The sequence below is a fragment of the Bidens hawaiensis genome, unplaced genomic scaffold (assembly GCF_021521415.1).
Source record: "Bidens hawaiensis isolate Kalapana, Puna unplaced genomic scaffold, B.hawaiensis_p1.1 tig00000055_1, whole genome shotgun sequence".
Classification (NCBI taxonomy): domain Eukaryota; kingdom Viridiplantae; phylum Streptophyta; class Magnoliopsida; order Asterales; family Asteraceae; genus Bidens; species Bidens hawaiensis.
The window spans coordinates 1,559,470-1,587,436 of NW_027491016.1; the positions used below are offsets into that span (position 1 = coordinate 1,559,470).

The window sequence follows — 27,967 nt, forward strand, 5'->3', positions numbered from 1 at the left end:
AAAGCATATTTCTTTGAATTCTGTTCGTTGTCTTAAACAAGTTCATTACACATAGACTCGACTCATACTTAAATAAGTGGGACAGCAACACACGGGCTGCAAAAGCCGAACGGGCCAAAATTGAAAAGATCATAACTTGGTTACCGCTTACGGGCATCAAGTGGGGTGTCAATCTTGTTTGGTTGGCGGGCTGAATTGTTCAACCTGAATACGACCCGTTTATGTAGAAAAACAGTGACCCTACCTTAAACACGCTTATAATCGTGTAACCCAAACACGACCCCTTTGAGCTATTTATCTAAACATGTCAAAGTAGTAAGAAGTGTTGGTTGGCATTAATCAAGTTGTAAACGACTAAACGTATCAATTAGGCTGGTAGGTTGTAATAAACTAATAATTGAGTTAAATGGATCATAAGCAGGTTGACCGATCAACCTATTTAACTAAAGAGGTTAGTGGTCGTCCTTTTCAATTGAACATGTTAAACAAGTTAGTACGAACACAACAAGGTTAATTAAACAACTAGATATGACAACCCAAAACCTGATAATTTTTATGTCGTGTTGGAAATTGGCACCCCGATATATGAGTAACAGACTGAAACGTCTAAACTGGTTGGACCATGTGGCAAACGGCATACACGCTTTGTCCTAAGGCTCTTTGTTGTGGAGCAAAAGAAAAGGCGTTACATGCCTAGTCAGCATCAAATGGCGCCCAACACTAAAATGCCCTCCACCGCCATTTTTGTAGCGTCGTTATCACCTTCTGGTGGGTGGGGTTCACTTTAAACTCACCAATCATATTCAAATACACACATTTACTTATTTACTTATTTTTATTTAAATATTAGTTAAACAAAGTTAACCACAACACGCTAGTTATGTTAAAACTGAGGCCTCTGTCTAGCTTCAGCAAGACTAACTCTGATACTTCTACTATCAACATTCTGCACAATATATCACAACAACATTCAACAAACCAAACACATCAAACAAACAAACAAACATGAAACTTAACATATATATACTTACAAGTCCATCCAATGAATCAATCGCTTTATTAACCTCCTCCATCGAACCATACGTCACGAAACCAAAACCCTTTGACCGACCACTATCCCGGTTATAAACCACCCTAGCTTCCATAACATTCCCTTGATCTTGAAACAATGTTTCAAGAGCCAAATTGTCCACACTCCATGCAAGGTTCCCAACATAAACCTTATTCGTGATGTCGAAACCTTTCACTCCACCACGACCACCATCTCTTTGCCCTCTTGAGAAAGACTGATCTTTGCTTCGATAAATGCGAATGAATTTATCGAAGCAGACAACTTCGGTACGGTGCAAAGATAACCAATCCATGCCTACTATGACATCGAAACGTCCCATTTGCATCGGGATGAGATCGATGGAGAATTTATGGTTAGCAAGAACGAGAGTACAATCGCAGTCGACGGAATTTATGGTGATGGAGTTCCCATTGGCGACTTCAACAGAAAACGACCGGGAAAGCTTGGTTCGAGACACGGCAATTTTTGACTCAAATTTCAAAGAAATGAAACTTCTATCGGCACCCGTATCAAATAAAATGGAAGCCAAATGTTGGTTCACTAAAAACATACCGTTCACAACATCGTTTGCCGCTTGAGCTTGATTAACATTCATCATGAAAGCTCATCCTTGATTGCCTTGGTTGACTTGAGGTGCTTGCGGAGGTGGAGGAGGTGGTGCTTGTATGGCTTGGATGGGTTGGATGAGTGGTGCATTGTGTTGGGAAAGTTGAGGTTGGTAGGTTTGAACTTGGTAAGCTTGAGTTTGGTAGTAAGGTGCGGTCATGGTTTGGTTAGTAAGGATGAGGCGAGGACAATTGTTGCGGAAATGGTTAGGGTCACCGCAATTGTAGCAAGATCGGGGTTGTTGAGGTTGGTTTGGTGGGTAAGGTGCATATCGGTGTTGAGTATTTTGGGGAAAAGTTCTTGGTTGGTTAGGTTGGGTTTTTTGTGCGGATCGGCATGTGGTGTTAAGATGACCAAGTCGGTTACAAATGGTACAATGGCGATAAGGCATGTTTGGTGGGTGATGGAGTTGGCAAATGTTGCATAGTGGGGCGGTACCGGTATAGGGTTTTCGGGTTTGGGGTGAAATTTGGGTTTGTTGTTGAGGTTGGGGTTGGGTAACGGCATAGTTTCGGTAGTTGGTTTTGGGTTTCTTGTTGTTGTTGTTATTGTTGTGACGGGAAGAGTTGGAGTAGTTAATGGCTTGTGGTGCGGGCTCGGGTTTGGCTTTTTCGTTTGGTTTCTTAAGGGTTAGGGTACCCGCTTTCACATGATTCTCCGATAGCGCACCGGCTAGAGTAATGGCATCCTCAAGATTCACGGGTTTGCTACTCATGACTGAGTACCGGATTTGCATAGGTAAACCCCCAATGTATTTGTCAAGCTCACGCTCAGCCGGGGTAACCAAATGAGGAACGAGAATGCTCAACTCGTGGAAACGGAGTGAGTAAGCGGCGTTATCACCACTATTTTGCTTGAGGTTCCAAAATTCCTCCTCAAGCTTTTGAAGTTCGTGTTTGGGACAAAACTTCTTCATCATGAGTCCCTTGAGGTCGGACCATGGAAGAGCCATAGCCGTTTCCGACCCTTGGAGATGCATGACACTACCCCACCATGTTAGAGCGGTTTTTCTAAACATGCTTGAAGCGAAATTTGTCTTTTTCGCTTCGGGGCACTCGCTATATCTAAACACATTCTCCATAGACTCGAACCATTGCAACAAGGTAGTCGCACAGTTCGTACCCCAGAATTCGGTTGGGTTGGCACTAGTAAATTGCTTATATGGGTAGGATACGGGTTTGGGTTCAACGGGTGCAACAACGGGTGGAAGAGGTTGGGTAGCTTGGATTTGAGTTACAAGTTCGGGAATCACAGCGGCCATTTGCTTGATGATAAAAGCAGCCATACGTCGGTTGGTGCTCTTGCACGGTCTTAGTGGAGCCATGCTAAAAGATTATAAAGAAATGGTATAAGTTTTAGGTAAAAAAAGAAATGGATATGAGAGTGTATAAAATAAGAATAAGGTGAAGTTTAATTTTCTTTTTGATTGTGAATCCTAGAGTTAGTGAGGAGTATATGTTAGTGTTAGATAAAATATAAATCTTTGTATATAAACAACAAACAGGAAACAATCGTAAATGATTTTGAGATTTTGAGGGGTTAAAGCTTAAAAATTTGAGATTTTGAGGTTTATAGAGTCGGAAAATCGTACATGAATCACCATGATTTGATATTCCAACTCAAAAGAAAAAAAAAATTTATAAAACACAACATTGGAGTCTAAACATGTGCACGAATCACCGCAATTTTTTTTCATGTTTTCGACTCAAATAACGATAATAACACCATAAATCGGGATACAACGTCATGTCAAAGCACCAGTTCACGAATCACCGTAGTTCTATTGTTTTTACACCGAAAAATTAGGATGGCGACCGGAACGCTCGCATTCGACTACTTAAAGTATTGACATGTATAACATGGTTTGTGGCCTAGAAAACGAGCACTATAATCCCACCATTCCAGGTAAGTAAATCACCTTCGATTCTTGGAATCTTTTTGTCAAATGGTCGTTTTATAATGTCTCGCTTCCTATGAGGGCTACGAACCCGATATAAATGCAACCTTTAAGGGATTATAAACAACGGGATCCAAGTTAATCTTGTAATCCATAAAACACAATGAAAATCTACTTTGTGCGTTTTAAGGTAAGGATACCTTGGAAATACTATGAAAGTGTGTGTATGTGAACATTTGGGATATTGGTGAATTTTAAACAAGTTTATAAAGAATATGCGATATGAACAATCAAAATAGAGTAAACACGTATGAGCACACGTATAGGACCCTAAGCATAACAATACTAGGTCGTTACGTCTAACCACCTATCCTATTGTCATGGCTCTGATACCAATCTGTCACACCCCGACCAAAGGCGGCGGAACATGCCGAGGTATAACGATTGTCCATAAGCACATGACACTAATTAAAGTGACAGTATTTAATAAACTCATTTCATTTCACAACATCGAAAATGTCACATAACAATTATCCATAAAATAACCATAAACAAGATATCACAAAATATGGCAAATTGATATTGTTCATTTTTACTAATATCCTAAGGTCTTTGATGTCGTTTTCTTCACAATCATAAATCAAACAAGATGCAAACCAGCAACATTTCATAAAATAAAGTTTGTCAACACAAAGGTCGGTGAGCAATTCATAAGTTTAATCATATTAGTATATAATAAAGATAGCCACAAAACTTGCATACGAAACGATAAATAAAAGTGGTAATTTGGATAAATAGATATCGCTAAACACATTAGCGACACCTAGCTATAAGGGGATGCCAAATAGTCTAGGATTTTATAGTTATCGTTAATTACATTACGTTAACGACACCTTGCTATAAGGGGATGCCAAATAGTCTAGGATTTTATAGTCCCCCCAACCAAAAGCGATAAACACATAAGCATATAAGCATAGAACACCAAATCGAGCAATTATTTAGGTAAAGTATACAACTACGTTTGTGGTTTAAGACTCAAATATAAAGCATTTTGTTGAATAAGTATTAAATGTCACTCCCAAAATAAAAGATGGAAAATGGGGTATGAAGTACTCACATTCAAGTAGTAAACTTAAAAGATGATAATTTGGAGATTTGTCGGAACGACGAGTTTAACGCACAATGCCTAAAAAGAAAAGAAGTCTTGAATTTAGAAAGGTTGTCTTGAAGGTCTTTAAACAAAATAAATGTTGAGAAATGTAAATAATTAAAGTTCAAGGTTTAAAATGTGACTATTTAAGAATTTACAATAATAACCCTTTAAAAATGTAAGTTTGCTCGAAACCGGGTTAAAGTATCTAACCTTAATATTTACTCAATCTATGTTAAGTAATAAGGTGGGTAAAATGCAAGAATGCAAATCCCTTTGGAATAAAGATACTAAAACGGGTTTTTTTTATCGAGTGTTCGGGTTGTCGGTTCGGGTCTTGATAATTGGTCAAACCCAAAGTCAACTTTCCAAAATATTGAATGTTATGAGATAACTCAATAAAATTTAATAAGACTTAACCAAGTATGTAGTTCCATTGTTTTAGAACTAACAACGCACGTTAAGCGAGTGTTCGGTTTTGTCGGTCCAAACTTTGTTATGAGGTCAAGTTGGATCCAACATTTCCAGGTACTTAATAAAATATTTAAAAATCAATTTGTAACTATTTTTAAAGAAATATACAAGTCTTGATGGCTAAAAAAACACACTTGTGTGTCTTAAGCGAGCAAGAATCGGTTTGGTTCGGTTTCCATCTTACAACAAGTTCATAGATGGTTTCCACATGTCCAAACACTAAATAACTTGTATAATAATGTACAAGTAAAAAAATACCAAAAGTTAACAATAAAGTCTTTAAACAAAAGTTCGGTTTTCGGTTCGGATCGTGTTTCGGGTTAAGACCGAGGTAAGATTCTACAAACCCATAACCATAGAATTTGTAAAAGTGATTTTAGAAACTTAGATCTAACACTAAGTATGTTTAAACAAACAAAACTAGTAACAAAGTTCGGATTACGGTTTAGAGCTATTTACGGTTAAACCGAAGCATAGACTCTTAAAAACCCATAACCATGGAACTTGTAAACATGACCAACAAACTAAAATAAGCAAGATTAATATGTATGAACAAGTTATATAGATGTATATATATCAAGGACACGCAGTCCTCCATGAAGCCTTGCTTTATGGGGTCCGAAACCTCACCGACCGGAATCGGAGAAGTAACTACCAAAGGTAAACAAGGGGTGTATATTATATATATGTTGCACAACCATAAACAAGTATTAATAAGGCTACATAAACTAATTAAAATGAAAGACCAAAATCCTTCAAGAACACTTAAGAAGATAACCTTGAATCTTTGATGTTTGAGAGAGTTTTTTTTTTTTTTGAGTTGTAGCAAGGGAAAATGAAGAGGAAAGGTGGTGTATATATAGGGTAATGTTGGTGGTCAAATATGGGTGTGAGACACAAGAGTTTTCATGCAAAATGGATCAAGACAAAAACACAAAACAAAAAAAATAATAATAATAAAATAAATAAATAAATAAATAAAAATAAAAATAAAGGTAGGATGTTTTCAAGACCCAACAAACAAGTGTGAAACAATATTGTAACATAAATCCATCATTTTGATTATAACATAAGCTTCGGTTTACAAATCGGGTCGGTTTACTTAATAAACAATTACAAAAACGAATACAAACAAAACCCGAAATTGACGAATGTCACATAAACAATGTAGGGGAATGGTCCGGTTCAAGAAAACAACACCGCCTCTTTTCAAGTACCAAGGTTGACAACAACGAACTACAACACTTGGACAATTCTAATGGAGTCAGTTTTAGATGCACAAGGGTTGTGGGAGAAAATTAAGCCAGTAACCGATGGAGCCATAGATGAAAAGAAGAACAAGATTGCAAGGGCGATTATCTATCAAGCTTTACCAGAGGATATACTCCTTCAAGTTGCTAAGAACCGAAGTGCGAAAGACATATGGGAAGCTTTACGTGTAAGGTTTCTTGGTGCCGACAGGGTCCAAAGGGCACGTTTAGCGAGTTTAAGAAGAGAATTTGAGCAACTACGAATGCAGGAGACAAATACGATTGAAGAGTTTGCTGGAAAGTTAAGCGGATTTGTTTCAAGATATACTAGTCTTGGTTCAACTCTTGAAGATGAAGTGTTAGTGCGAAAGCTGTTAGATTCGGTGCCAAAGAAGTATCTTCAGATTGTTGCTTCTATTGAGCAATATTCAGATCTGGACACCATGCCATTCGAAGAAGCAATAGGTAGGTTGAAGGCCTATGAAGAATGAATCAGGGAGCAAGATGAGACGGGTGATAGCGGACAAAGTAAGTTGTTGCTTACTAAAACTGAAGGACAGGAAAGTTCGAAGAAAGAAAAGGATGTTTGTGAATGTTGTGGACGAGGGAAAAGCGACCATGGACGTGGCCGAGGTAGAGGACGTGGCGTTAGACGAGAAAGAGGTGGTCGGTTCCAACCCAATGAAAATCAAAAGGAGAAAGGTATGGGTCGAGGTAAAGCTCATATCAGATGCTATAATTGTCTTGAATATGGTCATTTTGCATATGAGTGTCCCGGACCAAAACCGAAAGAATAAGCTACTAATTTGGTTCGTGAAGATTTAGATCCAACACTATGTTGAAGAGTAACAAGTCCATATCAAGATTAAGGGGGTGAATGAAGGATTAATCTTGATAACGGTTTAAAGTTTAAAGAATTTTAGTTTGAGTCGGTTTAGTTTTATTAATTAGGAATAAGATTGGTTATTTTTATTTATTTATTTGGTTTCCTAGTTTGAGTCTAATTAGATTTCTTGGTGAGCAGGTTAAAGTTTTAGTATAAATAGATGGTTTAAATTTATTGTATTTTGTGTGATTTTCGTTCTTAATAATATTGAAAGAGTCGTGAGGAGTTCTCACAAAATATCGGTGTTGTTCGTGTTGCTCGATCCAATTAAGTCCAACACATGCATGGCATAATATTAATATATGTTTGGTAAGTTAGTAGCCAGCAATACTATGATAACGCCATGCTACTCTTTGGCTTCAAGTCAAAGATAACAAAGGCATGCATGCTTACGATCGATCGACATCATTGAGGTCACAAATACTGTCTCTACAATAATGCAGATTGTTTGCATGGAAGGTTAACCCATGCCAAACTCAGTATGTTCACTAACCAATATTGAGATTTATTATTATTATTATTATTATTATTATTATTATTATTATTATTATTTTGGGAAACAAAGTACAGAATAACCTGAAATTATACCTAACGTTCAAGAGTTGAAACTTGAAAGAGTTATATATTTGTATTAATTTTGTAGAGACAAGTGTGCTAGAACTAGGTCTAACTTAAAACAAACATAACTTTCAATTCGTTCAGAGTTATAGACTCGCAAGTAATGGTGAAGAATGTCTCAGCAAGTTGAACGCTTGGACAAGCAGCCATAGTCGGTTTGTCCGGCTCGCTAAAAGCTCAATCCAATCAAGGTTTTACGAGCTTGAGCCCAAACCGAAGCCTAAAAATTGCTCGTTTAATAAACTATCCTTGAACTAGTGAGCCTAAACAACGTTGTTATATATGTTTTATATAATTGTTATTTAATATATAACATACATTGATTATATTTATCATTATAACATATAAATTAAATATGATAAAGCAACTAAATAATATATATTATGTTATACGTAAAATCTATAATAATAATAATAATAGTTGTTATTATAAATGTATGGATTTATTACTAGCACATCACACATTGTACGTGTAGAGAGTAACAAGTTAAGGTTTTTATTAGATGAGTGTGAACATGTCATTCCAATGTAAGACATGGAAGCATCTTTATCTATGGGAGCAATCATTACCTCATTAAGAATTTGCTTTTGTTTCAATGCTATAAAATAAAATTGGTTTATCTTAGAATGTTATGTTATAGTGGTCCATGCACCCATCACGCCTAACCCCATTATTATTATTTATTAACAAGTCACTTGGTCAGTGTCTTTCGGTTTTCTAAACTTAACTCGGCCTGCCATATTTAACCGTCGCATATAAAAATAGGGCTTGATGTAACGGTTTTAGAATTCGATAAGATGTCAATTTCCTCTCGAGACAACTCCTTGTTTCCACTCTACGCCATTAATGATCAAAAGGGAATGCGACATGTGAACTAACTTGGCAACAGAAGATATCTATAGAATTATATAATTATAGATGCAGACCAAGAAATCATATGAATCTGAGCTTTGCTTCAGTAACATTGTATTACAAGAATGTTGTTACACTTATATGACCATTCTAACAAAAACAAGCGCGAGTCACATGCATTATTATTACCAAAAACACGACCCGATCCACAAACCATCAATCAAAATAGTCAGGATCTCTTGGCTTTGGGACCGGGGTACGAATAATATCATCAGATTCAAATATCTCACTTCTTTTAGCCGTCTTTGTATGCAAAGACAATCCGGTCTCCCTAATCCTTGCTTTATTCCTGCTTTGCTCATTAACATTCACTTTGTTATAATTCTCTTTAGCCTTGAGCATATTAACCAACTTCCGTCTTCTATACCGTTTCCACGCAGCTTGTATATAACAAGCAGCCCACGTCCTCCACTGGTGCGAGTGGACCCTAAACGTATGCCTCAGTTTCTTATTATGCAGCTTGCGAAACTGTGTCGCAACAAATTTCAAGTCCTCTGAAGAAAGAGCAAATGCTTCCACATCACCAACTGATGTGACTGTCCGCGTGGACAAGGGGAGGATGGCTGTTGAACGTGGGTCTAGGGCCCACGTCAGCAGTTCCTCCCCACAGAAGTCCCCGGGCCCAATCTGGCACTGGTTCCAGAAGCCCGTTCGACCTCCGTCTGTAGTGTAGGAATCTAGCTGACCATGCATGATGAAAAACATGTCATTGGTTGGATCTCCTTCGCGAAGTAAGCATGTTTGGGATGAGCAGATAACAGGTTTTAACCGGTCACATATTGCGTCCACCGTGCGCTCATCCATTTGGTCAAACAATGGAACCTGTTAAGTTTTGTATTATATATTTATATGTAAAGTGCCACTTGATATTCAAGTAATATGTGACTTATTGTGAAGGTATCGGTGGACTTACTCGTCTAACTAGTTCGATGCATATGTGATGTTTAATATCTCTTCTAACATCCATCGGAAGGGACTCCATAATAGCTTCTTCTTCAACATTCCTATACTTAATCCATTTGAAAAGGTTGTGTTTGCGCACGCGTTCCTTCATTTCGTGTGGCAGTTGCCTATGGTTCATATATTCTTCTGTATCCATTTGTTGGATTCTATACTCTTCTAGCCTCTCGGTTCTTGATTCAATGTATGTCTGTTTATTTTCATGTTAAATCGACTGATCAATACGCATACTAAATAATGCGCTTGGTTTATAACAATGTAAAAACTTAACAGTAAAAATTTACCTCCATGGTGCCAATAATCATGGCAAGAAGCAACAATCCGGTAAGCGAAATGATTATGCAAAAATGTGTTTCGGCAAAAAATGTACTCGCTTGAACCTCCTCCGCTCTCGAGCTGAAAACAGTCATGTTTAACATTTAACAACTTTAATCTTAAGATTATGGTTTGTCACCAAAGATAAAAACATTGTTTGTTAGTTATTACTTATTACTTATTACCTTAAAGCTCTGAGTCCCCACCAAAGACAATAAGAATATTTTGTGAAGAACTCCAATGATGCAACTCCAAAGTCTACCGCATCAGAAATCAACCCGTATTCAAAAAAATCTGTTCCGCGTCCACACATGCTGGTGATATTGCTTGATTGATACCATGAGGCCCGGCCCGTTTCATGAAGGAACCGACAGTTGAAATATCTCTCACCGCAGCCCGGTTCTTCAAGATTGCATACTTCTTTCCAACACATTCCTTGCCTCACAATTGCTAGAAGGTAAAAGCAGGCTCCAAAAACCTTCAAAATCACAAAGATCAACGGTTGGGACAAGAGATTAAAACACGCGAAGAAGACGAACATACATGGGCTGCTAACAGAAAGAGGAGTATGTTATAAACAGCTCCTGCTAATGTTGATTCAGCCACCACACCGGTTTCTTGTGTTAGATGAGATGTAAGTTTAAATACAAGATAAAGCCTCAGGAAGAACTGGATCATGATGAAGTATAGTACGCTGATCTTCGTGCTCATCATTTCTGAATTGTCGAAAAACGGGAGCCATGTCATTACCTGAAATATTAATATATCATCCAACTCGATAGATCCATAAACATGTACAAAAATCATTATCAGAATAATATAAAAACTCTTACCTGTGGAATAGGAAGAGCTGCAAGCAAATCAAGTGTAAAGTCTCTCTTGAGATACCTCTGAGAGATCTTAAACGGGTCCAAAACGAGCTCTCCTCTTCCAAACAAACGGGTCGAAGGTGCATCATACGCGGTCCTGAACCGAACATAGATATGATACGCGTAGAACATGTCGACTATGGACCGAATGACGGTAAGAATTATCTTCAAGGAAGTATCTTCATCCATGCACATCTCGTCCTCGTCTACTTCGGGCAAGTAATAGAAAAGAGGGTCAATGGCAATGGAAATAAGTGAAGCCAACAAGAAATACCTCTTCCATTTCTTCACACGCTCGCCTCGGGGATCAAATATGCTCCCTTTGATCTTCTTGTAGTCCTCGGAGAACACTCGGGTTAAGCTTTGACTTAATGCACGCCGGTTCCTAACTGAAGGAGATTGTTCGATCTCAAATCTGAGAAGTTAAATAAGAATCAATGATTAAGAAACAAAGTTTGTGTGATCATATGTGTTACATTTTAAGTTTTCGCAAACCTGGAAACTTTCGGTGAATCTGTGTCCATTTTGCTCGGGGCCTCAGGCTACTGAAATGACTGCTTGATGCAGATTATGGATTTGATCTTTGATTTGATGAAAATGGCAGCTGGCTTTATTTTTGCTTGAATAAATTCATGATTACAAAAATGCTGGAAACTAAATAAGAATTTCGAAAGACGATGAACATATATTTATATACTAAGAAAGGGTATATTGGTGATCATTTTGAAGGATGCCAACCTCAACAGAAGATCCTTGGTCTTGTCTTTTATTACTTTTGAATTTTATAGTTTTATGTTTAATAGTTTTATATTAAGGATTATTGAAAACTGGAAACAAAACTCATCATAGATGGCAAAATACAAACAAAAGCATATTTCTTTGAATTCTGTTCGTTGTCTTAAACAAGTTCATTACACATAGACTCGACTCATACTTAAATAAGTGGGACAGCAACACACGGGCTGCAAAAGCCGAACGGGCCAAAATTGAAAAGAGCATAACTTGGTTACCGCTTACGGGCATCAAGTGGGGTGTCAATCTTGTTTGGTTGGCGGGCTGAATTGTTCAACCTGAATACGACCCGTTTATGTAGAAAAACAGTGACCCTACCTTAAACACGCTTATAATCGTGTAACCCAAACACGACCCCTTTGAGCTATTTATCTAAACATGTCAAAGTAGTAAGAAGTGTTGGTTGGCATTAATCAAGTTGTAAACGACTAAACGTATCAATTAGGCTGGTAGGTTGTAATAAACTAATAATTGAGTTAAATGGATCATAAGCAGGTTGACCGATCAACCTATTTAACTAAAGAGGTTAGTGGTCGTCCTTTTCAATTGAACATGTTAAACAAGTTAGTACGAACACAACAAGGTTAATTAAACAACTAGATATGACAACCCAAAACCTGATAATTTTTATGTCGTGTTGGAAATTGGCACCCCGATATATGAGTAATAGACTGAAACGTCTAAACTGGTTGGACCATGTGGCAAACGGCATACACGCTTTGTCCTAAGGCTCTTTGTTGTGGAGCAATAGAAAAGGCGTTACATGCCTAGTCAGCATCAAATGGCGCCCAACACTAAAATGCCCTCCACCGCCATTTTTGTAGCGTCGTTATCACCTTCTGGTGGGTGGGGTTCACTTTAAACTCACCAATCATATTCAAATACACACATTTATTTATTTATTTATTTTTATTTAAATATTAGTTAAACAAAGTTAACCACAACACGCTAGTTATGTTAAAACTGAGGCCTCTGTCTAGCTTCAGCAAGGCTAACTCTGATACTTCTACTATCAACATTCTGCACAACATATCACAACAACATTCAACAAACCAAACACATCAAACAAACAAACAAACATGAAACTTAACATATATATACTTACAAGTCCATCCAATGAATCAATCGCTTTATTAACCTCCTCCATCGAACCATACGTCACGAAACCAAAACCCTTTGACCGACCACTATCCCGGTCATAAACCACCCTAGCTTCCATAACATTCCCTTGATCTTGAAACAATGTTTCAAGAGCCAAATTGTCCACACTCCATGCAAGGTTCCCAACATAAACCTTATTCGTGCTGTCGAAACCGTTCACTCCATCACGACCACCATCTCTTTGCCCTCTTGAGAAAGACTGATCTTTGCTTCGATAAATGCGAATGAATTTATCGAAGCAAACAACTTCGGTACGGTGCAAAGACAACCAATCCATGCCTACTATGACATCGAAACGTCCCATTTGCATCGGGATGAGATCGATGGAGAATTTATGGTTAGCAAGAACGAGAGTACAATCGCAGTCGACGGAATTTATGGTGATGGAGTTCCCATTGGCGACTTCAACAGAAAACGACCGGGAAAGCTTGGTTCGAGACACGGCAATTTTTGACTCAAATTTCAAAGAAATGAAACTTCTATCGGCACCCGTATCAAATAAAATGGAAGCCAAATGTTGGTTCACTAAAAACATACCGTTCACAACATCGTTTGCCGCTTGAGCTTGATTAACATTCATCATGAAAGCTCGTCCTTGATTGCCTTGGTTGACTTGAGGTGCTTGCGGTGGTGGAGGAGGTGGTGCTTGTATGGCTTGGATGGGTTGGATGAGTGGTGCATTGTGTTGGGAAAGTTGAGGTTGGTAGGTTTGAACTTGGTAAGCTTGAGTTTGGTAGTAAGGTGCGGTCATGGTTTGGTTAGTAAGGATGAGGCGAGGACAATTGTTGCGGAAATGGTTAGGGTCACCGCAATTGTAGCAAGATCGGGGTTGTTGAGGTTGGTTTGGTGGGTAAGGTGCATATCGGTGTTGAGTATTTTGGGGAAAAGTTCTTGGTTGGTTAGGTTGGGTTCGTTGTGCGGATCGGCATGTGGTGTTAAGATGACCAAGTCGGTTACAAATGGTACAATGGCGATAAGGCATGTTTGGTGGGTGATGGAGTTGGCAAATGTTGGATAGTGGGGCGGTACCGGTATAGGGTTTTCGGGTTTGGGGTGGAATTTGGGTTTGTTGTTGAGGTTGGGGTTGGGTAACGGCATAGTTTCGGTAGTTGGTTTTGGGTTTCTTCTTGTTGTTGTTATTGTTGTGACGGGAAGAGTTGGAGTAGTTAATGGCTTGTGGTGCGGGCTCGGGTTTGGCTTTTTCGTTTGGTTTCTTAAGGGTTAGGGTACCCGCTTTCACATGATTCTCCGATAGCGCACCGGCTAGAGTAATGGCATCCTCAAGATTCACGGGTTTGCTACTCATGACTGAGTCCCGGATTTGCATAGGTAAACCCCCAATGTATTTGTCAAGCTCACGCTCAGCCGGGGTAACCAAATGAGGGACGAGAATGCTCAACTCGTGGAAACGGAGTGAGTAAGCGGCGTTATCACCACTATTTTGCTTGAGGTTCCAAAATTCCTCCTCAAGCTTTTGAAGTTCGTGTTTGGGACAAAACTTCTTCATCATGAGTCCCTTGAGGTCGGACCATGGAAGAGCCATAGCCGTTTCCGACCCTTGGAGATGCATGACACTACCCCACCATGTTAGAGCGGTTTTTCTAAACATGCTTGAAGCGAAATTTGTCTTTTTCGCTTCGGGGCACTCGCTATATCTAAACACATTCTCCATAGACTCGAACCATTGCAACAAGGTAGTCGCACAGTTCGTACCCCAGAATTCGGTTGGGTTGGCACTAGTAAATTGCTTATATGGGTAGGATACGGGTTTGGGTTCAACGGGTGCAACAACGGATGGAAGAGGTTGGGTAGCTTGGATTTGAGTTACAAGTTCGGGAATCACAGCGGCCATTTGCTTGATGTTAAAAGCAGCCATACGTCGGTTGGTGCTCTTGCACGGTCTTAGTGGAGGCATGCTAAAAGATTATAAAGAAATGGTATAAGTTTTAGGTAAAAAAAGAAATGGATATGAGAGTGTATAAAATAAGAATAAGGTGAAGTTAAATTTTCTTTTTGATTGTGAATCCTAGAGTTAGTGAGGAGTATATGTTAGTGTTAGATAAAATATAAATCTTTGTATATAAACAACAAACTGGAAACAATCGTAAATGATTTTGAGATTTTGATGGGTTAAAGCTTAAAAATTTGAGATTTTGAGGTTTATAGAGTCGGAAAATCGTACATGAATCACCATGATTTGATATTCCAACTCAAAAGAATAAAAAATTTATAAAACACAACGTTGGAGTCTAAACATGTGCACGAATCACCGCAATTTTTTTTTCATGTTTTCGATTCAAATAACGATAATAACACCATAAATCGGGATACAACGTCATGTCAAAGCACCAGTCCACGAATCACCGTAGTTCTATTGTTTTTACACCGAAAAATTAGGATGGCGACCGGAACGCTCGCATTCGACTACTTAAAGTATTGACATGTATAACATGGTTTGTGGCCTAGAAAACGAGCACTATAATCCCACCATTCCAGGTAAGTAAATCACCTTCGATTCTTGGAATCTTTTTGTCAAATGGTCGTTTTATAATGTCTCGCTTCCTATGAGGGCTACGAACCCGATATAAATGCAACCTTTAAGGGATTATAAACAACGGGATCCAAGTTAATCTTGTAATCCATAAAACACAATGAAAATCTACTTTTTGCGTTTTAAGGTAAGGATACCTTGGAAATACTATGAAAGTGTGTGTATGTGAACATTTGAGATATTGGTGAATTTTAAACAAGTTTATAAAGAATATACGATATGAACAATCAAAATAGAGTAAACACGTATGAGCACACGTATAGGACCCTAAGCATAACAATACTAGGTCGTTACGTCTAACCACCTATCCTATTGTCATGGCTCTGATACCAATCTGTCACACCCCGACCAAAGGCGGCGGAACATGCCGAGGTGTAACGATTGTCCATAAGCACATGACACTAATTAAAGTGACAGTATTTAATAAACTCATTTCATTTCACAACATCGAAAATGTCACATAACAATTATCCATAAAATAACCATAAACAAGATATCACAAAATATGGCAAATTGATATTGTTCATTTTTACTAATATCCTAAGGTCTTTGATGTCGTTTTCTTCACAATCATAAATCAAACAAGATGCAAACCAGCAACATTTCATAAAATAAAGTTTGTCAACACAAAGGTCGGTGAGCAATTCATAAGTTTAATCATATTAGTATATAATAAAGATAGCCACAAAACTTGCATACGAAACGATAAATAAAAGTGGTAATTTGGATAAATAGATATCGCTAAACACATTAGCGACACCTAGCTATAAGGGGATGCCAAATAGTCTAGGATTTTATAGTTATCGTTAATTACATTACGTTAACGACACCTTGCTATAAGGGGATGCCAAATAGTCTAGGATTTTATAGTCCCCCCAACCAAAAGCGATAAACACATAGGCATATAAGCATAGAACACCAAATCGAGCAATTATTTAGGTAAAGTATACAACTACGTTTGTGGTTTAAGACTCAAATATAAAGCATTTTGTTGAATAAGTATTAAATGTCACCCCCAAAATAAAAGATGGAAAATGGGGTATGAAGTACTCACCTTCAAGTAGTAAACTTAAAAGATGATAATTTGGAGATTTGTCGGAACGACGAGTTTAACGCACAATGCCTAAAAAGAAAAGAAGTCTTGAATTTAGAAAGGTTGTCTTGAAGGTCTTTAAACAAAATAAATGTTGAGAAATGTAAATAATTAAAGTTCAAGGTTTAAAATGTGACTATTTAAGAATTTATAATAATAACCCTTTAAAAATGTAAGTTTGCTCGAAACCGGGTTAAAGTATCTAACCTTAATATTTACTCAACCTATGTTAAGTAATAAGGTGGGTAAAATGCAAGAATGCAAATCCCTTTGGAATAAAGATACTAAAACGGGTTTTTTTTATCGAGTGTTCGGGTTGTCGGTTCGGGTCTTGATAATTGGTCAAACCCAAAGTCAACTTTCCAAAATATTGAATGTTATGAGATAACTCAATAAAATTTAATAAGACTTAACCAAGTATGTAGTTCCATTGTTTTAGAACTAACAACGCACGTTAAGCGAGTGTTCGGTTTTGTCGGTCCAAACTTTGTTATGAGGTCAAGTTGGATCCAACATTTCCAGGTACTTAAGAAAATATTTAAAAATCAATTTGTAACTATTTTTAAAGAAATATACAAGTCTTGATGGCTAAAGAAACACACTTGTGTGTCTTAAGCGAGCAAGAATCGGTTTGGTTCGGTTTCCATCTTACAACAAGTTCATAGATGGTTTCCACATGTCCAAACACTAAATAACTTGTATAATAATGTACAAATAAAAAAAATACCAAAAGTTAACAATAAAGTCTTTAAACAAAAGTTCGGTTTTCGGTTCGGATCGTGTTTCGGGTTAAGACCGAGGTAAGATTCTACAAACCCATAACCATAGAATTTGTAAAAGTGATTTTAGAAACTTAGATCTAACACTAAGTATGTTTAAACAAACTAAACTAGTAACAAAGTTCGGTTTACGGTTTAGAGCTATTTATGGTTAAACCGAAGCATAGACTCTTAAAAACCTATAACCATGGAACTTGTAAACATGACCAACAAACTAAAATAAGCAAGATTAATATGTATGAACAAGTTATATAGATGTATATATATCAAGGACACGAAGTCCTCCATGAAGCCTTGCCTTATGGGGTCCGAAACCTCACCGACCGGAATCGGAGAAGTAACTACCAAAGGTAAACAAGGGGTGTATATTATATATATGTTGCACAACCATAAACAAGTATTAATAAGGCTACATAAACTAATTAAAATGAAAGACCAAAATCCTTCAAGAACACTTAAGAAGATAACCTTGAATCTTTGATGTTTGAGAGAGTTTTTTTTTTTTTTTTTGAGTTGTAGCAAGGGAAAATGAAGAGGAAAGGTGGTGTATATATAGGGTAATGTTGGTGGTCAAATATGGGTGTGAGACACAAGAGTTTTCATGCAAAATGGATCAAGACAAAAACACAAAAAAAAAATAATAATAATAAAATAAATAAATAAAAATAAAAATAAAGGTAGGATGTTTTCAAGACCCAACAAACAAGTGTGAAACAATATTGTAACATAAATCCATCATTTTGATTATAACATAAGCTTCGGTTTACAAATCGGGTCGGTTTACTTAATAAACAATTACAAAAACGAATACAAACAAAACCCGAAATTGACGAATGTCACATAAACAATGCAGGGAATGGCCCGGTTCAAGAAAACAACACCGCCTCGTTTCAAGTACCAAGGTTGACAACAACGAACTACAACACTTGGACAATTCTAATGGAGTCAGTTTTAGATGCACAAGGGGTGTGGGAGAAAATTAAGCCAGTAACCGATGGAGCCATAGATGAAAAGAAGAACAAGATTGCAAGGGCGATTATCTATCAAGCTTTACCAGAGGATATACTCCTTCAAGTTGCTAGGAACCGAAGTGCGAAAGACATATGGGAAGCTTTACGTGTAAGGTTTCTTGGTGCCGACAGGGTCCAAAGGGCACGTTTAGCGAGTTTAAGAAGAGAATTTGAGCAACTACGAATGCAGGAGACAAATACGATTGAAGAGTTTGCTGGAAAGTTAAGCGGATTTGTTTCAAGATATACTAGTCTTGGTTCAACTCTTGAAGATGAAGTGTTAGTGCGAAAGCTGTTAGATTCGGTGCCAAAGAAGTATCTTCAGATTGTTGCTTCTATTGAGCAATATTCAGATCTGGACACCATGCCATTCGAAGAAGCAATAGGTAGGTTGAAGGCCTATGAAGAATGAATCAGGGAGCAAGATGAGACGGGTGATAGCGGACAAAGTAAGTTGTTGCTTACTAAAACTGAAGGACAGGAAAGTTCGAAGAAAGAAAAGGATGTTTGTGAATGTTGTGGACGAGGGAAAAGCGACCATGGACGTGGCCGAGGTAGAGGACGTGGCATTAGACGAGAAAGAGGTGGTCGGTTCCAACCCAATGAAAATCAAAAGGAGAAAGGTATGGGTCGAGGTAAAGCTCATATCAGATGCTATAATTGTCTTGAATATGGTCATTTTGCATATGAGTGTCCCGGACCAAAACCGAAAGAAGAAGCTACTAATTTGGTTCGTGAAGATTTAGATCCAACACTATTTTGAAGAGTAACAAGTCCATATCAAGATTAAGGGGGTGAATGAAGGATTAATCTTGATAACGGTTTAAAGTTTAAAGAATTTTAGTTTGAGTCGGTTTAGTTTTATTAATTAGGAATAAGATTGGTTATTTTTATTTATTTATTTGGTTTCCTAGTTTGAGTCTAATTAGATTTCTTGGTGAGCAAGTTAAAGTTTTAGTATAAATAGATGGTTTAAATTTATTGTATTTTGTGTGATTTTCGTTCTTAATAATATTGAAAGAGTCGTGAGGAGTTCTCACAAAATATCGGTGTTGTTCGTGTTGCTCGATCCAATTAAGTCCAACACATGCATGGCATAATATTAATATATGTTTGGTAAGTTAGTAGCCAGCAATACTATGATAACGCCATGCTACTCTTTGGCTTCAAGTCAAAGATAACAAAGGCATGCATGCTTACGATCGATCGACATCATTGAGGTCACAAATACTGTCTCTACAATAATGCAGATTGTTTGCATGGAAGGTTAACCCATGCCAAACTCAGTATGTTCACTAACCAATATTGAGATTTATTATTATTATTATTATTATTATTATTATTATTATTATTTTGGGAAACAAAGTACAGAATAACCTGAAATTATACCTAACGTTCAAGAGTTGAAACTTGAAAGAGTTATATATTTGTATTAATTTTGTAGAGACAAGTGTGCTAGAACTAGGTCTAACTTAAAACAAACATAACTTTCAATTCGTTCAGAGTTATAGACTCGCAAGTAATGGTGAAGAATGTCTCAGCAAGTTGAACGCTTGGACAAGCAGCCATAGTCGGTTTGTCCGGCTCGCTAAAAGCTCAATCCAATCAAGGTTTTACGAGCTTGAGCCCAAACCGAAGCCTAAAAATTGCTCGTTTAATAAACTATCCTTGAACTAGTGAGCCTAAACAACGTTGTTATATATGTTTTATATAATTGTTATTTAATATATAACATACATTGATTATATTTATCATTATAACATATAAATTAAATATGATAAAGCAACTAAATAATATATATTATGTTATACGTAAAATCTATAATAATAATAATAATAGTTGTTATTATAAATGTATGGATTTATTACTAGCACATCACACATTGTACGTGTAGAGAGTAACAAGTTAAGGTTTTTATTAGATGAGTGTGAACATGTCATTCCAATGTAAGACATGGAAGCATCTTTATCTATGGGAGCAATCATTACCTCATTAAGAATTTGCTTTTGTTTCAATGCTATAAAATAAAATTGGTTTATCTTAGAATGTTATGTTATAGTGGTCCATGCACCCATCACGCCTAACCCCATTATTATTATTTATTAACAAGTCACTTGGTCAGTGTCTTTCGGTTTTCTAAACTTAACTCGGCCTGCCATATTTAACCGTCGCATATAAAAATAGGGCTTGATGTAACGGTTTTAGAATTCGATAAGATGTCAATTTCCTCTCGAGACAACTCCTTGTTTCCACTCTACGCCATTAATGATCAAAAGGGAATGCGACATGTGAACTAACTTGGCAACAGAAGATATCTATAGAATTATATAATTATAGATGCAGACCAAGAAATCATATGAATCTGAGCTTTGCTTCAGTAACATTGTATTACAAGAATGTTGTTACACTTATATGACCATTCTAACAAAAACAAGCGCGAGTCACATGCATTATTATTACCAAAAACACGACCCGATCCACAAACCATCAATCAAAATAGTCAGGATCTCTTGGCTTTGGGACCGGGGTACGAATAATATCATCAGATTCAAATATCTCACTTCTTTTAGCCGTCTTTGTATGCAAAGACAATCCGGTCTCCCTAATCCTTGCTTTATTCCTGCTTTGCTCATTAACATTCACTTTGTTATAATTCTCTTTAGCCTTGAGCATATTAACCAACTTCCGTCTTCTATACCGTTTCCACGCAGCTTGTATATAACAAGCAGCCCACGTCCTCCACTGGTGCGAGTGGACCCTAAACGTATGCCTCAGTTTCTTATTATGCAGCTTGCGAAACTGTGTCGCAACAAATTTCAAGTCCTCTGAAGAAAGAGCAAATGCTTCCACATCACCAACTGATGTGACTGTCCGCGTGGACAAGGGGAGGATGGCTGTTGAACGTGGGTCTAGGGCCCACGTCAGCAGTTCCTCCCCACAGAAGTCCCCGGGCCCAATCTGGCACTGGTTCCAGAAGCCCGTTCGACCTCCGTCTGTAGTGTAGGAATCTAGCTGACCATGCATGATGAAAAACATGTCATTGGTTGGATCTCCTTCGCGAAGTAAGCATGTTTGGGATGAGCAGATAACAGGTTTTAACCGGTCACATATTGCGTCCACCGTGCGCTCATCCATTTGGTCAAACAATGGAACCTGTTAAGTTTTGTATTATATATTTATATGTAAAGTGCCACTTGATATTCAAGTAATATGTGACTTATTGTGAAGGTATCGGTGGACTTACTCGTCTAACTAGTTCGATGCATATGTGATGTTTAATATCTCTTCTAACATCCATCGGAAGGGACTCCATAATAGCTTCTTCTTCAACATTCCTATACTTAATCCATTTGAAAAGGTTGTGTTTGCGCACGCGTTCCTTCATTTCGTGTGGCAGTTGCCTATGGTTCATATATTCTTCTGTATCCATTTGTTGGATTCTATACTCTTCTAGCCTCTCGGTTCTTGATTCAATGTATGTCTGTTTATTTTCATGTTAAATCGACTGATCAATACGCATACTAAATAATGCGCTTGGTTTATAACAATGTAAAAACTTAACAGTAAAAATTTACCTCCATGGTGCCAATAATCATGGCAAGAAGCAACAATCCGGTAAGCGAAATGATTATGCAAAAATGTGTTTCGGCAAAAAATGTACTCGCTTGAACCTCCTCCGCTCTCGAGCTGAAAACAGTCATGTTTAACATTTAACAACTTTAATCTTAAGATTATGGTTTGTCACCAAAGATAAAAACATTGTTTGTTAGTTATTACTTATTACTTATTACCTTAAAGCTCTGAGTCCCCACCAAAGACAATAAGAATATTTTGTGAAGAACTCCAATGATGCAACTCCAAAGTCTACCGCATCAGAAATCAACCCGTATTCAAAAAAATCTGTTCCGCGTCCACACATGATGGTGATATTGCTTGATTGATACCATGAGGCCCGGCCCGTTTCATGAAGGAACCGACAGTTGAAATATCTCTCACCGCAGCCCGGTTCTTCAAGATTGCATACTTCTTTCCAACACATTCCTTGCCTCACAATTGCTAGAAGGTAAAAGCAGGCTCCAAAAACCTTCAAAATCACAAAGATCAACGGTTGGGACAAGAGATTAAAACACGCGAAGAAGACGAACATACATGGGCTGCTAACAGAAAGAGGAGTATGTTATAAACAGCTCCTGCTAATGTTGATTCAGCCACCACACCGGTTTCTTGTGTTAGATGAGATGTAAGTTTAAATACAAGATAAAGCCTCAGGAAGAACTGGATCATGATGAAGTATAGTACGCTGATCTTCGTGCTCATCATTTCTGAATTGTCGAAAAACGGGAGCCATGTCATTACCTGAAATATTAATATATCATCCAACTCGATAGATCCATAAACATGTACAAAAATCATTATCAGAATAATATAAAAACTCTTACCTGTGGAATAGGAAGAGCTGCAAGCAAATCAAGTGTAAAGTCTCTCTTGAGATACCTCTGAGAGATCTTAAACGGGTCCAAAACGAGCTCTCCTCTTCCAAACAAACGGGTCGAAGGTGCATCATACGCGGTCCTGAACCGAACATAGATATGATACATGTAGAACATGTCGACTATGGACCGAATGACGGTAAGAATTATCTTCAAGGAAGTATCTTCATCCATGCACATCTCGTCCTCGTCTACTTCGGGCAAGTAATAGAAAAGAGGGTCAATGGCAATGGAAATAAGTGAAGCCAACAAGAAATACCTCTTCCATTTCTTCACACGCTCGCCTCGGGGATCAAATATGCTCCCTTTGATCTTCTTGTAGTCCTCGGAGAACACTCGGGTTAAGCTTTGACTTAATGCACGCCGGTTCCTAACTGAAGGAGATTGTTCGATCTCAAATCTGAGAAGTTAAATAAGAATCAATGATTTAAGAAACAAAGTTTGTGTGATCATATGTGTTACATTTTAAGTTTTCGCAAACCTGGAAACTTTCGGTGAATCTGTGTCCATTTTGCTCGGGGCCTCAGGCTACTGAAATGACTGCTTGATGCAGATTATGGATTTGATCTTTGATTTGATGAAAATGGCAGCTGGCTTTATTTTTGCTTGAATAAATTCATGATTACAAAAATGCTGGAAACTAAATAAGAATTTCGAAAGACGATGAACATATATTTATATACTAAGAAAGGGTATATTGGTGATCATTTTGAAGGATGCCAACCTCAACAGAAGATCCTTGGTCTTGTCTTTTATTACTTTTGAATTTTATAGTTTTATGTTTAATAGTTTTATATTAAGGATTATTGAAAACTGGAAACAAAACTCATCATAGATGGCAAAATACAAACAAAAGCATATTTCTTTGAATTCTGTTCGTTGTCTTAAACAAGTTCATTACACATAGACTCGACTCATACTTAAATAAGTGGGACAGCAACACACGGGCTGCAAAAGCCGAACGGGCCAAAATTGAAAAGAGCATAACTTGGTTACCGCTTACGGGCATCAAGTGGGGTGTCAATCTTGTTTGGTTGGCGGGCTGAATTGTTCAACCTGAATACGACCCGTTTATGTAGAAAAACAGTGACCCTACCTTAAACACGCTTATAATCGTGTAACCCAAACACGACCCCTTTGAGCTATTTATCTAAACATGTCAAAGTAGTAAGAAGTGTTGGTTGGCATTAATCAAGTTGTAAACGACTAAACGTATCAATTAGGCTGGTAGGTTGTAATAAACTAATAATTGAGTTAAATGGATCATAAGCAGGTTGACCGATCAACCTATTTAACTAAAGAGGTTAGTGGTCGTCCTTTTCAATTGAACATGTTAAACAAGTTAGTACGAACACAACAAGGTTAATTAAACAACTAGATATGACAACCCAAAACCTGATAATTTTTATGTCGTGTTGGAAATTGGCACCCCGATATATGAGTAATAGACTGAAACGTCTAAACTGGTTGGACCATGTGGCAAACGGCATACACGCTTTGTCCTAAGGCTCTTTGTTGTGGAGCAAAAGAAAAGGCGTTACATGCCTAGTCAGCATCAAATGGCGCCCAACACTAAAATGCCCTCCACCGCCATTTTTGTAGCGTCGTTATCACCTTCTGGTGGGTGGGGTTCACTTTAAACTCACCAATCATATTCAAATACACACATTTATTTATTTATTTATTTATTTTTATTTAAATATTAGTTAAACAAAGTTAACCACAACACGCTAGTTATGTTAAAACTGAGGCCTCTGTCTAGCTTCAGCAAGACTAACTCTGATACTTCTACTATCAACATTCTGCACAACATATCACAACAACATTCAACAAACCAAACACATCAAACAAACAAACAAACATGAAACTTAACATATATATACTTACAAGTCCATCCAACGAATCAATCGCTTTATTAACCTCCTCCATCGAACCATACGTCACGAAACCAAAACCCTTTGACCGACCACTATCCCGGTCATAAACCACCCTAGCTTCCATAACATTCCCTTGATCTTGAAACAATGTTTCAAGAGCCAAATTGTCCACACTCCATGCAAGGTTCCCAACATAAACCTTATTCGTGCTGTCGAAACCTTTCACTCCACCATGACCACCATCTCTTTGCCCTCTTGACAAAGACTGATCTTTGCTCCGAGGTGGCCCCGAATTCACCCTCAGCTGCCTCCCATCCAGCTCCTGTAATTACAATGTTTACATTTTATTTATATAAAATTATCTGGTGTCAAGATAAATGAAAATGTGATTTCAGTCTGGTTTACTTACATAGCCATTAAACTGTCGAGTAGCCGCCTCAACTTCTTTGACGGCTGACATAGTCACAAACCCGAAACCCCTGCTTCTTCCGCTACCTTTATCATAAACAACCTAAAACAATGACAAGATTATACTTATACATTTTTGTGTATTAAATAACTGAAAACCAGATATCTTTATATAGTACAAGATGATGATGATGATGATGATGATGATAATAATAATAATAATAATAATAATAATAATAATAAAGCTAACCAACTAATAAAAAATTAAAAATGCTAAAGCGTCAATAATAACTGAACCGTCCACCAAAACCGAACCAAAAACCACCCGAAATTAACCAAAAAATCGCTTATCGGTTGTATTTTTTGTGTATCCTCGTTAACCAAAATTAGCCATACCGAACTGAACCAAACCATTCATATTTTTTTATATTTCTAGCTTCAATATCTCCGTTTCATGTAAAAATTTTAGCCCAAGTTTGGTTTTGGTTATTAACTGAAAACCGACAAACTAACTACTGGATGACAAAAATGTAAGTTGAGAATGAAAGATGTAAACATCAAAATAAAAGTACTAGTAAACGAAAAGGATAAGTTTTAGAATTAGTTTAATCTTAAATATATATATAAACGAAACGTCCCTACATTTTCTCAATTCACTAGATTGTTTTATTTATAAATGGAGGTTTCTTATGTATTTAACCCGACTTCACGGATATGTGTCTCACCAAACCCAGATAGCCCTTAAACGGGTTATAACATCTCATTAAATTATCAATTAATCTTATCAAATAATTAATTGATATGAAAATCTTATAAAATACGGATATACTAAAAATTAATATCCGATTTTTTATTAAAAAAAAGATATTATTATAATTAATAAACAATTTTATAGTAAAAAAAATAAGTTGGTTATGAGTTGCACCAAACCTAGATAGCTTTTAAATCGGGTTATACCATCTCATTTATACGTGAAATCCTTTCATAATCAAATCCTAAAAATAAATAAAATTAAAATCCAAAAAAATATAGAAAAACTAGTTATTTAATAATAAAAGATGAAGTGAAGTGAAGTGAAGTGAAGTGAAATTGTACCTCAACCATCTCAACATTCCCAGCGCGTTGAAACAACCCAGCAAGAGCCGCACTGTCAACATTCCACGGCAAGTTTCCCACATAAAGTTTAAGCTCAGCTGAATAACTGGCGGCCTGTCGCTGTTCCTCATCTTCATCCTCGTACAAGTCGAAAGACGACGTGGCAAGTCGGACGAACCAAGAAGAAGATGACAAGAGTTTAGGTGGTTTAATGGAGGAAGGCAAGATGACAAGTGAAGGTGACTTATTAGATAGGCTTGTTGTTGTAAGGGAAGTTAATGAGAGAAGATGATGAAAGCAAACTGTATATGAACAAGACATGATCGCGGTTATGTTATGGCTAAGGTTTAAGTGTCTTTTTTGAGATGGGGGTTGATAGTTTGGTCATGGTATGGGTCCACCCGACCCATTAAGAACTTATCTTGTAATCATAGATGCAAAGATATTTTGTGATTTTTCTCTACCGGGGTAGGCTGAGAAACTCCTAATCATAACCAAAAACTGAACCACCAACGAAATTAATAAGCATTACAGGTGGTGATGGTTAACTGAATCTGATTAGCCAACTAGTCGGTTATGGTTATGGTGAATGTGTCCTCAATAACTGACTTTGATAGAAATCGAACTGAACCTTGTATGTTTGTGTGTGTGTGTGTGTTTTTTTTCAGATTTTATACCTTTATTTCTATATTTTATTTATTAGGTTCTAGCTTTGAGCATTTGAATTTATGTTGCAGTTGTTTAGAACATAGCTTGGAACACCATAACCAAATTTGAAACTTTATAGTTGAGCTTATAACACCAAAACGGCAAAACCGAACCATTTTCAACTAGAATTAGGGACCTTGTTCGGTTTCTCAAACTTGTCAAGTATTAGGGACGGTTGAACTATGCACCAAGCGTAGTGCATTTGACGTTCATCTTTTCTTATACTCTCTTACGTCTTGCCTATATGTACTCACTTTCTCTCCTTTTAAGTTTTAGCTTGGAATGTTGTCCAATTGATGTTTGTCGTCCAAAATCATTTCCAAGACCATCATTCTTCACATTAATATCACTATTTCTTCCACTAATTAAGGATTCACTCAAATCTCTTTCTTTTTCAACTACCACTCCTCTTATATCATTCTTATTCGCATCATCTTCAAAGTACAAACTCATGGCATTTTTCTCAAAGTCTCAAATTATCATCTTTACACTTAGTAAGAAACTTATTCAGATGGGTCGCTATGGGTGTCCAAGGGCGCTTGGTCGGGCTTGAACACCGCCGGGGGCGCTCGGTGGGGGGGGGACTCACTTTCTCACACACATACATACATATGTGTGTGTGTGTATATATAATGGGGCAGTAAATGGGCTTTAAACCACAGTAGGATGCTATGGAGAAGGGCTTCGAAGCCTCATTTCCTACGTGAAGGGGCTTTAAAGCCCCTTCATAGAGAACAGCCTCAGTGGATTTTCTATGGAGACAAGCCAATTATGTCACATTGGAATCAAAATAACTTTTAGCTTTATCTAGAATATCAAAATAACATTCTTTCTTAAGCCGAAGGCCAAACATAGACTCTATGAATCATCATAATCAGCAAACCTTGTGAGCCATATGGACCAATCATAAATTGAATATACATGGACTTGGAGCCATATGGGCCAATCCATACACACTTGACCCTTAAGTTAACCATCATCAAGAACAAACCAT

The 27,967-nt window shown here is 37.3% G+C and overlaps 4 protein-coding genes across 4 annotated transcripts; 1 reads left to right on the forward strand and 3 right to left on the reverse strand.

The window, feature by feature from the left end:
* The first annotated feature begins 6,457 nt into the window (after positions 1-6,457).
* LOC143622127 (uncharacterized) lies at positions 6,458-6,940 on the forward strand. The gene has a single exon (XM_077093383.1). It carries the CDS (start codon positions 6,458-6,460, stop codon positions 6,938-6,940), a length of 483 nt encoding a protein of 160 aa, XP_076949498.1.
* Positions 6,941-8,983: 2,043 nt separating this feature from the next.
* Positions 8,984-11,650, reverse strand: LOC143632719 (protein CNGC15b-like). Its single transcript, XM_077101173.1, has 7 exons — positions 11,505-11,650; positions 10,974-11,424; positions 10,684-10,890; positions 10,326-10,618; positions 10,110-10,221; positions 9,779-10,015; positions 8,984-9,687 (listed from the first exon to the last, which is right to left on the reverse strand). The coding sequence occupies exons 1-7, from the start codon at positions 11,531-11,533 to the stop codon at positions 9,022-9,024; spliced, it is 1,995 nt and encodes a 664-aa protein (XP_076957288.1). The 5' UTR covers positions 11,534-11,650; the 3' UTR covers positions 8,984-9,021.
* Positions 11,651-20,844: 9,194 nt separating this feature from the next.
* LOC143632809 (protein CNGC15b-like) lies at positions 20,845-23,512 on the reverse strand. The gene is made up of 7 exons (XM_077101263.1): positions 23,367-23,512; positions 22,835-23,285; positions 22,545-22,751; positions 22,187-22,479; positions 21,971-22,082; positions 21,640-21,876; positions 20,845-21,548 (listed from the first exon to the last, which is right to left on the reverse strand). The coding sequence occupies exons 1-7, from the start codon at positions 23,393-23,395 to the stop codon at positions 20,883-20,885; spliced, it is 1,995 nt and encodes a 664-aa protein (XP_076957378.1). The 5' UTR covers positions 23,396-23,512; the 3' UTR covers positions 20,845-20,882.
* A 1,112-nt stretch (positions 23,513-24,624) lies between these two features.
* On the reverse strand, positions 24,625-27,426 carry LOC143622317 (29 kDa ribonucleoprotein A, chloroplastic-like). Its single transcript, XM_077093532.1, has 5 exons — positions 27,228-27,426; positions 26,266-26,567; positions 25,172-25,273; positions 24,773-25,084; positions 24,625-24,687 (listed from the first exon to the last, which is right to left on the reverse strand). The coding sequence occupies exons 1-5, from the start codon at positions 27,424-27,426 to the stop codon at positions 24,625-24,627; spliced, it is 978 nt and encodes a 325-aa protein (XP_076949647.1).
* Between the last annotated feature and the right edge of the window lie 541 nt (positions 27,427-27,967).

Excerpts from the sequence above, each read along its gene's own strand:
- LOC143632719 (XM_077101173.1), bottom strand. The coding sequence starts at position 11,533 with ATGGACACAGATTCACCGAAAGTTTCCAG. Across the intron at positions 10,222-10,325 it reads TGGGGACTCAGAGCTTTAAG|CTCGAGAGCGGAGGAGGTTC; the intron begins GTAATAAGTAAT and ends GACTGTTTTCAG. Across the intron at positions 10,016-10,109 it reads TGATTATTGGCACCATGGAG|ACATACATTGAATCAAGAAC; the intron begins GTAAATTTTTAC and ends GAAAATAAACAG.
- LOC143632809 (XM_077101263.1), bottom strand. The coding sequence starts at position 23,395 with ATGGACACAGATTCACCGAAAGTTTCCAG. Across the intron at positions 22,752-22,834 it reads CAGCTCTTCCTATTCCACAG|GTAATGACATGGCTCCCGTT; the intron begins GTAAGAGTTTTT and ends TTAATATTTCAG. Across the intron at positions 22,480-22,544 it reads TCTTTCTGTTAGCAGCCCAT|GTTTTTGGAGCCTGCTTTTA; the intron begins GTATGTTCGTCT and ends GTGATTTTGAAG.
- LOC143622317 (XM_077093532.1), bottom strand. The coding sequence starts at position 27,426 with ATGAGTTTGTACTTTGAAGATGATGCGAATAAGAATGATATAAGAGGA. Across the intron at positions 26,568-27,227 it reads AAAACTTAAAAGGAGAGAAA|TTTGCTTTCATCATCTTCTC; the intron begins GTGAGTACATAT and ends GTTCATATACAG. Across the intron at positions 25,085-25,171 it reads CTCGACAGTTTAATGGCTAT|GAGCTGGATGGGAGGCAGCT; the intron begins GTAAGTAAACCA and ends TTGTAATTACAG.
- LOC143622127 (XM_077093383.1), top strand. The coding sequence starts at position 6,458 with ATGGAGTCAGTTTTAGATGCACAAGGGTTGTGGGAGAAAATTAAGCCA.